This window comes from Mytilus californianus, unplaced genomic scaffold, assembly GCF_021869535.1.
Source record: "Mytilus californianus isolate M0D057914Y unplaced genomic scaffold, xbMytCali1.0.p SCAF_9, whole genome shotgun sequence".
NCBI classification, from domain to species: domain Eukaryota; kingdom Metazoa; phylum Mollusca; class Bivalvia; order Mytilida; family Mytilidae; genus Mytilus; species Mytilus californianus.
The window spans coordinates 38,865,275-38,878,203 of NW_026262745.1; the positions used below are offsets into that span (position 1 = coordinate 38,865,275).

The 12,929-nt window shown below is 30.9% G+C and overlaps 1 protein-coding gene across 1 annotated transcript in view; it reads left to right on the plus strand.

Moving 5' to 3' along the window:
* The window catches only part of LOC127715874 (centromere-associated protein E-like), a 34,180-nt gene extending 21,559 nt beyond the window's left edge, over window positions 1-12,621 (plus strand). Inside the window, exons 9-11 of the mRNA XM_052221996.1 lie at window positions 1,388-1,613; window positions 9,942-10,037; window positions 11,442-12,621. Coding sequence (XP_052077956.1) covers window positions 1,388-1,613; window positions 9,942-10,037; window positions 11,442-11,780 — 661 coding nt within the window. The 3' untranslated portion in view covers window positions 11,781-12,621. The remainder of the gene's footprint in view (window positions 1-1,387; window positions 1,614-9,941; window positions 10,038-11,441) is intronic.
* The last annotated feature ends 308 nt before the right edge of the window (window positions 12,622-12,929 follow it).

The following is a 12,929-nucleotide window of genomic DNA, read 5'->3' on the forward strand; positions in this document are numbered from 1 at the left end:
ACTGAACTCCGAGGAAAATTCAAAAATTTAAACGTCACTTCCAAATATAGTGATGATGTCCTGCCCCTTAGTAACCTAGATTACAGTTTATCTATGTGAACTTTGAGATTAAGGGTATTACAGAAACTGTCTGCTACACTTCTTGATTTTCCATAATATTAGCATAGATTGACGACTTAGAATAAGAATCTCTGACAAACCTGATGATTTCAATCATACACATGTCAACTTCCCGTTTCTGAGAAATTTCATACGCATACTCCATTGTATGACGTGTTAATGTCTCAATTTAATCGTAATACTCGTGGATGATCACTCTCTACGGCCTCTATTAAAATGGGTAATGTTGACACAAAAACCGCCCAAATTGTATTTAAGGAAGAACGACGGAAATCGTTACTACAAAGAAAAGACCAATGATTACGGTTCCAAAGCCACGGATTGCTTTAATAATTTTAATTATTAGCAATTTATAGTTTGATTTCATTTTTCTTTACGAACTCGACGAATACATGTAGTCGTATTCTGCAGTTTTCTTGATATTGATGTATGTTGTCTCCATGAATGTACAACGGTCGTTATTAAAGAAAGCATGGCTTTTTGGATCGATTTACTGAAAAGTAATTTAATATGTCGTGTCGGCCAAAAAACTCTTAGTGCATTTTACAATCAAATATTAAGGCTTAAGTGGTTTTCTATAAAAAATGAAAACAGCACGTTATATAAATTTCATGCGTCCGAAGCGCATTTCTGGATAATAATATAACTGCCAAATAGAAGTATATTAACTAAAAACCTTTATGTGCTTTGTTTTATTACAACAACTACTAACATAATTTGATATTCAATTTTAGTAATCCCATCGAATCGAAATCAGAATAATAATTTTCTTTAATGAACCCATTGAGGTACAACAAATACATAATTGTTTTACACTATAACGGCCTTATAACCAAAATTCTACTTTAAGGATGTTGCAACAAAGGAAATATGAATTAATTTAAACTAATATTGATATAGGAAGCTTCATTATTTTTGCATCTATTGAAATTCCAAGATAATTTTATATCGTAAATATATAATATCGGAAACTAAAGGTTAAAATAAACGTCTTATCTACGTTGAAAATTGAAAGGTAAGAGACGAGCCGAGAAAATATTAATTGGGAGAGAGAAATCAAGGTAAGTTTTTGGGAAATTCTACAAAGATTCACAATCGAACCCCAGAGTCGTTGAAACACTCAACAAACAGGTGTCAGGCTTTATCATTCCAGTCATTATATATTTGATATTAAAAAGGTAACCATAGTAGAATATTTTTGAATTAAATTATTTTGTTGTTTATAGAATATTCGCAAACGTTTTGATGAATAATACAAATTTTGAAGGTTGAGCAGTGTTGCAGGTGAAAAATTGACAAAAGGCAATCCATCTATCACAGACCTTGGTGATCCAAATCGTCCAATGAAAATTGGCGAGAAGTATGGCGAGCTGTATGACAACGAATGGACAGATGCTATGGAAAATACTATAGAAGTTAAGAAATACTACCCAGATATGAAAGACAGTGAAATAGAGGAAATCATCATACGACACCTTCACAAACTATTGAAGGTTATATTTCATTATAGTTGTTCTAATGCAAACATGCTTTTTCTTTTGAACACATACAAAGAGCTCTTACATAATTTGTATGCATTCTATTTTTATACTTAAAAATGATATCACAGCAAAAAACCACCCAGAGTGTATTATCTGCAAAGAAACTCGTAGAGTTCTCATTACAAGTACTGCTAATTGACATAACAGACAATATTTTTGGCGATCATAGTGGCATTAAGTTGACTTATATATAAATATATTGAGATATTTCCTTTCGGAACGATAGGTCTTGCATTTGAAGAAACAACCCGAATAATACCAAGTTTCATTAAAAATGTTCTTCTAGCTATAGACATAAAATAATGACCTGTGTCAAACATCTTATTTAAGAATTGAATGCTTTTTTTTTATAGTTATTTTTTTTTTATATAATGAATTTCTTTTTATTTGCAAATGAACATAATAGTAAGTTATACACATTTTATGCACAATATAATATAAAGACAGAAGATATACAACATAATTTAAATTAATAGACACAGCTAAAATAGTTAAATACATTGTAGAATATGATTGAAAGACAGAGGCTGCTTGGACAAAGAATACATATTTTTGATTTATACAACATATGGTGTCTGTTGTTTATCTTTGTTTTTATGATAATAAAAGGGTCCAGGGGTTCCAGCAGTTCTCTGCCCTACTCAGACTTTTATTTTTATAAAATATATTTTTTTCTATTAATAAGTTTTCTTTTAAATGATTTTTTAGTGCTATAATATTGGTTTGTTCCAATGATAATTTGCTTCTATAAATATAGAATTTTGTTAACAGAATTATTTAGTTTCTTATATCATTTTTATCATATTTCGTTAGAAACCAAATAAAACCAAATCTATATTTAAAGTTAGTTCTATTTCTATCTTCTGGAATATCCAGGAGTTAAGGTCCTCCCAAAATTTTGATATATACGGACAAGTCCAGAATATATGTTCTATTGTTTCGACCTCTCCACACCCAAAACTACTCTTATTTGTATCTTTCACTTTTATTTTAAAGAGAAGTTCATTCGTGCCTAAAATTTGATATTTTAGTCTGTATTGAAACCACTGCAGTTTAGAATTCTTAGTAATATAAAAGGGCAATCTATAGATATTTTTCCAATTGTAGTTTGTATTTAGAAGTAAAGACCATTTTTGTTCACACTTCTGTTGAAGATTTGACTTTTTACTATTTAAAATATTATACATATCTTTTGAACCTCTCGGGGATTTGAAAAATATTTTAATAACTGAGGGCAAAACTGGGCCATTTTCTCTCACTAAGTCATTGGGACATATATTATATTCTTTTAAATACTTTTTTATTGCAGAAATTAAGCCTTGATATGTAAGGAAATTAGTTTTGATACTGTATACATTTTTAAAATTATCAAACGTCATGAAATTTCCACGTTCATCTAACAAACCATTAATCAGCCAAATCCCTTTTTTAGTCCATTCTTTATATAAAACTGATTGATTACCAATCTTTATTTCATCATTCTTCCATATATTGCATGTGTTAATTTGAGATTTATCTTGAATATTTTGAAGATCATACCAAGCATCAAATACTTCTTTCCAAAAAGGATTTTTCAGCTTTTTATATGGGCCCAGAAATTGCATTTCCAAAAAATTCAAATTTTCTGAAAAGAGGAATAATTTCACAAGTTTTGAATTATTTTTATTAATTCTTCTTATCCAGGTTAATTTTAAACCTTTTATGTAGTTTTCAATATTTATCATGTTTAGACCTCCTGAACAGTGTGGTTTGGTTAAAATTTCTCTTTTAACTTTATCTGGTTTGTTATCCCAGATAAAGGAGAATATTTTGTCAGTAAAATATTTAAGCTTTGTACTATTTGGACTAGGTATGGATAGGAATAAATGGTCTAATTTTGATATTTTAAGTGTTTTTATCACTGTTATTTTTCCAATTGGGGAGAGTATTTGGTTTGTCCAAGTTTTTTTTAGTATTTTCGATTTCTTTCATCCTGGGGTCATAGTTTAAATTTTCAATTTCATTAAGATCCACGGAGAAATTTATCCCAAGAAGTGTAAATCTGCTGGAACCCCATTCCAAACCCCACTTAATACACATAGTTTTTTGGCTAAACTTTTTCTTCCCAACCCAAACAACCTTTGTCTTGTCTAAATTTATATTAAGGCTTGATAAATCTGCATATTTATCTAGAGTATGGAGAGATGCATCCAAAGATTCTAGTGATCCATCAAGTATAAGAGAAGTATCATCTGCATATTGTGAGATGAGATACTCTGAGTCATCTATAGTAATTCCTTTAATTTGGTCATTATTTCGTATAAGTATACCAAGTATCTCTGCACACAGTAAAAATATATATGGTGACAGGGGATCCCCTTGTTGACAGCCTCTCTGAATCTCAAAACATTCTGAGAGATGGCAATTTTGAGTTACTGCAGATTGAATTTTAGTATAAAAAGTAACGATCCAATGTTTAATAGATGGTTCAAAACTGAAGAAGTCCAATACGCTTTTAATAAAACTCCAAATTGATCTAGTACTTTCACCAATATATCTTCCAGGAATAAACCCTGTTTAATCATTATTTATCAAAAGTGTCAAGATAGACTTCAATCGCTCTGCAATATAGATAGACCCAAGTTTATATATTGTGTTTAAAAGACTTATAGATCGCCAGTTTTTCATATATTGTCTTGGTTTATCCCCCTTTGGTCTACAAGTGATTATTCTCCTTTTTTGAGATACTGACATTTCACCCATATTATAGCCATAGTTGATTGACCGTAGAACAAATTTGCCTAAATCTATCCAAAAGAATTTAAAGAACTCACTGGTATATCCGTCCGATCCTGGACTTTTGTTATTTTTCATTCTTTTAATGGTTGCTGTTAATTCTGAATAAGAAATTTTCCCCTCAAGGGTATCTCTTATTTCATTTGTTAACTTAGGGACATCTAAATATGTAATTTTCGTATTGAGACCAACATTTTCTATTGTATCTTTTTTTGAATATAAGTCCTTATAGAAATTTTTGGCTTTCATTAAAATCTGTTCTTGTTTGTTTATACAAAGACCTTCATTATTGACTATTCTTGGAATTGTTTTATTAACAAAATTCTTAGTTTCTAAATAGAGGAAATATTTGGAGGATCTTTCTCCTTCTTCTACCCATTGCATTTTTGAATGTACATAATGACCACGCATTTTTCCTTGTCTTAAAATTTGTAATTCAGTTTTTTTTTGTTAAGATTTTCTAGAGTTTCTGTGGTTTGTATATTTTCTTCCAATTTTTGAATTTCGTTTACCAGAGCATCTTCGAATTTATTTTTTTCTTTCTTTTTATAAGATGCAAAGGAAATTGTTTTACCCCTAATTTCGGTCATTAATGTTTCTAAGAACAGTTGATCATTTATTGTGAATTGAATATCTAAGGACTCCACCTGATCTAGTGTATCTTTATTGTATACTAAAGTTGCATATTGATCCTTAACTTGTTTTATTTTTTCTTTGACGGTTTCAATATATTCTATATCGTACAGTAAACTATTATTAAAAATTTCCATAAACCCTTCCCAATATTGAAATCACTTATTTTAAAATGTAAAACTATTGGTGAATGGTCAGATCTATAACTGTTTTGATTTCTACTTCTCTTATATTTTGATAGAAACTCTGAGATACAAGAAAAATATCAAGCCTAGCTTGCTTCAGAGGATTAACTTTTCTCCACGTATATCGTTTCTTATCTGGGTAGAATTCTCGAAAGGGATCGATTAGATCATATGTTTCAATAAGTTCGAAGACTTTTTCTCGTGCTCGTGGATTATTTATATTTAAATAGTTGCAAGTATCTAATGCCTGATTTTGGGGGGGAACCAACAAATTTATACCCACTAAACTTTATTTCAACACTCAAAGGGAGACAATCCAAATCCAAACATATTATCTCCCCTTAATTGTAGGATTGCAGAACATTGGTTTTAGTCATTATAGCAATTTATGTGACCTTCCAGGTATTATAGGTTGAACATTATAAAATGTGTGAGTTTTGTTTTGTTCAATATTTTGCCGTCCCATTTGTCTTACTGAGGTTCTTTTAGTTGTTATTCTTATCATTTTTGTTAGTTTTATTGTACAAATAAACAGGGCAAATACAATAAGTTTTATTGGGTGTAAAAACGTTGACCGAAGTACATTTTGTATAAAGCGCGAAGGCACTTCCTTCTAAAGATGTGCGCACGATCAACGTTTTTACAACTCTATAAAATTATAAAAAGTAGCATTAAATTCTTATAATTTATATTTGACTTATACAACCATGAAATTAAGAGTTATATAAAGCTTTTCGTTTGTTTTTATCACATTCATGTGGAGGATTATTCATATACAAAAGAACTTTACGATTTTTTGCTCTTTTTGTGCCAGTTCGTGATTTTTTTTATATTCTTTTGCAATATGTAACTACCAAAATGTTCTCATTTACTTTAAGGGAACAGCCACGTAATTTAATGGTAGTAGGGGTCTATAATGCATTATATTGCCAGGCAAAAGAGAGAAAGCTAGTATTATGAATAAGTTGGAATCGAATTGTTGACGCTATTCTGTTTATCAGCGGTAAAACTATAATGAAACCAGAGAAAAAACATAGCACCCCTAATATATAGTTAATATAATAAATTACCTAACAAGTGATATGTATTTTATATGCACTCAAAAATATTATCAATTGTTTCTTGGTTTATGCAGTAAAATTTTGATTAAATTCGACAGTGATTACTAACGTTTAGATTTAAGTTGGTGAGTTTTGCTTTTCTTTATGATTTAGGCGTTTGGCGTGGTTATAACTTAACGCATAATAATTGAATATGGTACTTTAATGGGATCTGTAAGATGGATACAATTTCTGCAAACAAAAACAAAAAAAAATTGTCAGATAATGCATATCGTAAGATTTTTCCTGTCGTAAAACACACCTTGTGGTGTCATGAATGCCAAAAGAAAGACCTCTTCACGGTCGGTCTTTCGTTTGATCAATCCTGACACACCTCGGTGTGTTATACGACAAGAAAACCTTAAAATATGCGTTAACTATAACATAATTTTCTATTCAGATAAATATGCATCAATGACAATGAAACAGAAAAACACATTTCTTCAAATATATAGGATATTTGTATTTTTAAAACTTGTCGCCTTTATTATAAAATGAGTATAGACAAAACAATCATTTCTTGTACATTCATCATTCTGAGGAAAAATAACTTTTCAGGGTGGAACAGTTTTAATAATTATGAAATTTTGAAATTTCAGTGTTGCTATATAGAATGCATACTGAAAGCAGAAGAGCAAATACATAAACTTGGAGAAGCACTTGCAGAAACAATGTGTTTGACTTTTAAAACGGTATGATTAGTATATATATGTTCTACAAAGGAATTGTCCGTTAGATTAATCATATTTCGGCCACAGTGGAAGAGGGATTACAGAAATACTCTGACACTATTTACTCGCGTAGTGGCATATGTGAATTCTGAAGAAGTCAAAAAGAACTTGTGGAAAATCTCAGTCATTTTCTGAATTAAATTCTATCAAAATCTTCGATTTTTCCACCCTTTACACCACATGAGAAAAATTCAAAACCCAGCAGCTTAGAGAAATAATCCACAATGCTTTCCTCCATAAAAATAGTACCATACACTACAAATTTATTGTTTTGATCTATATGATGGAGTTTCTCATTTGCAACATATTTGTTGAATTTAGAGGTAGAATTTTCAAGCAGGCTGTCGGCATTCCTGTGAACGAATTGGCACCTCTCCTGATTGACCTTTTCTTATTTTCATTTAAGACAGAGTTTCTTTAGACACGTGTAAAATAAATAGTTGACCAGAGAAGCTAGGTTTTTAGTCCCCTACCGACGAAGTCGAATGAGACTTTAGGTTTGCACTCTGTCTGTCTGTCTGTCTGTCTGTCTGTCTGTCTGTCTGTCTGTCTGTCTGTCTGTCCTTTTGTCAGTCCGGCAAGCAGGCAAATCAGTTTTCCACAATTTTGTCTTCGTGCTTGAAGATATGGATTTGATAATTAGTATATAGTGTTATCATGACAAGTTACAGATCATGTTTGAATTTTGTTTCTATCTGATGATTTTGTGCAGAGTTATGGTCCTTGGACTTCGAAAATTCACCCAAAATAATCAGTTTTCCACCCTTAATTTTTTGGTCATGCTTGAAGATTTTGATTTTATAATTGGTCTGTAGTTTTATAATGACAAGTTAGAGATCAAGTACGAAATTTGTTCTGGTCTGATGATTTTGTGCAGAGTTATGGTCCTTGGATTTGGAAAATTCACTCAAATAATCAGTTTCCACATTTTTTTTTGTCATGCTTGAAGATATTGACTTGATATTTGTTATATAGTTTACACAATGACAAGTTATAGATCAAGTATAGCATTTTGTTCCAGTATAATGAAATTTTAACCGGTAGGGGACTCTGTATTGCCATACAATACTCTCAGAATGCTTGTTTATTTTCACATAGAGTTTTATTGATGATGCTTTCCATTAACAATCCAAACTTTTCTGAGTGTCCAATTAATATATCCTCCTGAACTAGGGATTAGAGAAACCACAGATACAGCTTCTTCTGTAACATTTCTTGACATTTGCCTCGGATTTGACAACAGCGGTCATCTCAGTGCCAGAATCTATGACAAAGAAACGATTTCAATTTTAAAGTTATAATTTTTTCTCACCCTAGCAGCAATACACAAACTTCAATCGCGTATGGAGTATACATTTCTCACTTTATACGACATTCAAGAGCTTGCAGCTACTCATACTCTATAAATCGTCATCGGTGTTTGAGCAAAAATTTAATTTAATGTCAGGGTTTTGTCAAATAATGTCACGTCCTTTTTCTCAAAAATGTTATCAGAAAGTACCAAGACCTAATAGAAAATAATTCAGTGTCTACTTCGTAAAGAATACAAGCTTGTCTTCAGTTATAGATTCTAAGTGCAGAAGTTGTGTATCTTTTTATTTTACTTTAGTTTCCCTGTTATTTGTCTTCCTGCTCTTATGTTTCTTTTGGTCGAATGACTTGGTATCTATACATCCCGCCATCAGGTTATTTGACTTTTAAACTTTGGGCATTCTATGTGCAGCTGGATCCTGATGTGCGATTCAAGCACAACAGGTTTTTACATTGTTGTTTCTATTATGTTTACCCTTGATATGTATTACTTAATTTTTACTTCATCGAGAAAGTGTATTTACTATATACGGTATGTACTATCAACTAAAAAATGTTTTGTTGACGTCATTGTCAATTTCAAATCTACTATCTGTACCTTTTTGTTGGCGTCTTCAGTAGATTAATTTTTATGTTTGTTTGAAATTTTAAGTCAGTTGTGTTGTATGTCTGCGATCTATGTTTACATAGTTTTGGCAGCTGGATTCAAATTATTATCACATTAACCCATTATGTCTGTTTGGGTTGTTCATCCAATTTTGTCAATATAAATTAAAAATTAACAACTGTCATACAAGTGTGAGGTTAAGCTAGCTACAAAACCAGGTTTAATCCACCATTTTCTCCAATAAATGTCTGTACTAAGTCAGGAATATTGTTTTTCACTTGTGCTGTGATTGATAGAGTTTGATTTTGTCAGTTTTAATGCACTTCCCCTGTTTGAATTTGCCGTGGAGTTCAATATTTTTGTCATACTCTTTTGTTTGAACTTTCTAACATTTATTTTGCCGTCTCATTAGGTGATTGGCAACTAATGTGAGGAAAACTTGACCATCAGTTGCATTTACTATATATGTATATAAAGCAAAAGTATGGTAAATTTTCAATACGTTTGACTTTGATTTATGACTATTTATTAAAAGTAAAAACTATTTATTAAAATGTTTCCTTCAAATGTGCAGTTCACAAGAAGAATCTTTTTAAATTCAAAGCAATGTAATAGAATAACGTTTCAAAATTATCACATACTACCCAGTTGCCTTTTATTTCAAATAAAGAAAAGTATTTGGGATAAAAAATAAAGGTAAAAGATCGAATTATAAAGAAAATTCAGAAACAAACACATTAAAAATCATAGAAACAGATTTAAGTGCCAAAAAAGACATTCATTTGTATTGTACGATAAACATGGCTTTAAACTGAACTTACACGAACATTTGACCCTCAATGGGATTTTCAAAAGTAATAGCCTAACCCATTCCACATCAAAATTGCATAGTGGGCACATTCGTAGGTTATCTATATAATTTCACATTCCAAAAACAGAAAGACGAAATTGCCAGTTTACCTGTATTAAAAGAAGCATTGGTACTAAGAAGAGCAAAATCTGAACACTTTGCGAAGTTTTTGTTTGAAAATCAGGTAAATAACAATATTTGTCCATGTTTGTGTTCTAATACGAATCGCTTATTTTCACATGCATTTAAGCATTTCATATCTATACTCAACCCTATTTTTGTTTCAAAGTACACTCTCTATTATAAAAAGAGATAGAGCTAACATGAAAATGCAAAGGCCATTTCAGATATTCCAATGAAATAAAAGTTACATGCAAGGTATTCTAATTTGAAGTAGTAGTAGTGTTAGAAGACAAAAAGGAAGAAACCACGGTGAAATCAATCCTATAATAGTCGTATAAAAAAATGTAGAACAAAAGTGATGTTTAAAATGATTTTAAGAAAGGTGTACACATACTTGTAAAGGCAAATCTTACTTAATGAAAAACAACTTTGATTCTGTTTAAGAAAATTATTCTTTTGAATTTGCCTATGCAAATGTTTAACTTTTAATTGGTATCATATCTGAGGGTTGCACTTCTGTAAATATAGACAATGCAATTTCCCACAGGAACTCCTTTTACGGCTAAACCTGTGCCACTTTTACTATTAAGTTTCGTAAAAAATTATATCCTAGAATAGAAAGTTCAATTGTGCTACAATTTTTTTTAAAGGTCAAAATATAGGGCTGTGCGGCATATTTTCAACATTTATATGCCCCGAACTTCTAAGAATTTAAACTTATACTAAAATTCTGTACTACCCCTGCCTTCACTTTTGGTCCTCTTCAGAATTTCGCCGCTATCAGTGTGTATTTATACTGGTAACATTCCCAAGTTATGTTTCTATGAGATGAAACATAGAGATCATACATTTGTATCTGGGAACCAGTACGTAAACAAAACAAAACATCTATCAATATTATATATCTCCCCAAAAGAGGCTTAATTTGTGAAACAGCTGTATTTACAAAGTGCAACCTATAGTCTTACCTCTATCAAATTGATTTTGCAAATTCAAATGAATAATTTGCATTCCTTTATTCCTTTGACGAACTTTTCGTTTCTTTGAACAACAATGAAAGCAGTTGCATTATCATGCAACCCATTATAAAATAGACTATGTGCATTGTCTATGTAAACATTAAATGGTATGCTTCACTGGTCACCCTGCACATTAAATATCATATCCAGCAGTTATTTTCGCAGTCATAACTATACCTATACTGTAAGTAGAAGTATTATTTTAAGGATGCAAACGGGATTCAGGTTTTGATACAGTATGCTTGTTCGAATAGGTTTTAATTTGGTAATATCAACAGTTTTGATGGGCTGAAGACACTTCAATGAAAATTACAATAAGTATCATACACTAAGTTTATTAAAAAAGAATGAAAAAAAATCTCTGTTTAAAATAGAAAGATGTTGTATGATTGCAAATGAGACAACTATCCACCAGACTATTCATTTGATAAAAATCATTATTTTAGATGCTTTGTAAGAATATCATTGCAGACTGGGATTACATCTACAAAAATGAAAACTTGATGCAGATTTTAATCCAATCAACGTTCTTTGAAAAGTGCGTTTGTCTTTGTTGGTGTATGGTAATTCAAGACCCTGTTATGTATTTAGATGACGATCCAGTTTCATACACGCCAATTGATAAAAATACATACAAAGAATTTGTAAAGAGCGGAGATAGCGTTGCCTATGTTGTATGGCCAGCACTGTTTTTACACAAAGGCGGACCTTTACTATTCAAAGGTGTTGTACAAGCGTACTGGCAAAAAGATGAAGATGACAACATGGAAGGAACAAGTGTTTAAAATTGAAGGTTTTTTATATATGCAATGTGAAAGTGCACATCATCTGACTGTGATACATGTTTGTTGATAATGTTTAGGGACTATACATATTTAACATATTCAATTATTAATTCGCATGATAATTTTGACTAGGAAGGAAACTTGAGTGAAAAGTTCTTAATAACCGGTAGTCCAATTTTCCATGTAATTATTCACTCCCAGAGAAAAATAAGAGAGTTGTGAAAAACCGTTGGAATTTGGTTTATATCTACTGTTTCTTGAACTGTTGTTTGTCTTTTCGCAGTATTTCATTTTGGCTTTTGTCACTGGACGTTAAGCAACCAACAATCAATCAATCAATAATTTTTTGACATAGTGGTGTCTGTTCTTTTCATATCCACGGTTTTAAATGACCCGTTCAGTTTTAGAGTATATCTTTGATAAAGACTACAATTCTGCAATATCTGTCGAAATTTCAGTTTTGATCAATCTCAAGTAATGTATTAAGTAAAAAGTTTAGAAGTACACAAAAGTGTGGTAAAACTTACAATTGCACATATAAATTATGATACTGTAAATTTTTGTGAAGGTTGGGTGTCTTTTTGGAAATGACCTTAATGTTTGTGTGATATAAATCAAGAAGAAAATTGGTCGTGCCTTTGTCTTTTTTACTTTTCAAATTCATTGACCATATGGCTAACACGTTTATTTGTTTATTGCAATCAGTCATTTATAAGAAAAAACTTTCATCACTTGAATTTGGCATATTTTGTTCGGTTTATACATGTTTTCGTGCTAATTATAACCGATTGTTAACTACTGCAAAAATCGGGATTAAACTGAGAAAAAAAGAAAAAAAAAAGAGAACTAATGTGAAAACCAGGATTACTGTTGGTTAATTTCTTTCTTATAAGATGAGTTAATTATTGGAGTCTTTAAACTTTCAAATAGGAATTCTTCAGTTCAAGCTATATAAAGGACTTTAATGTGAAAATAAGGTAATGCAGTATGATTCCATTTGAGACAATTATCCACCAAAGTAAAAATGACGTAGATTTTAGCACTTACAGGTCACAGTACGGTCTGAAAAGATCATAAGAAGAAACCAATGGCCTCTTTTGACAAAATAATAGGTGAAACACAAATATGACAGACAGCAACACACCACAA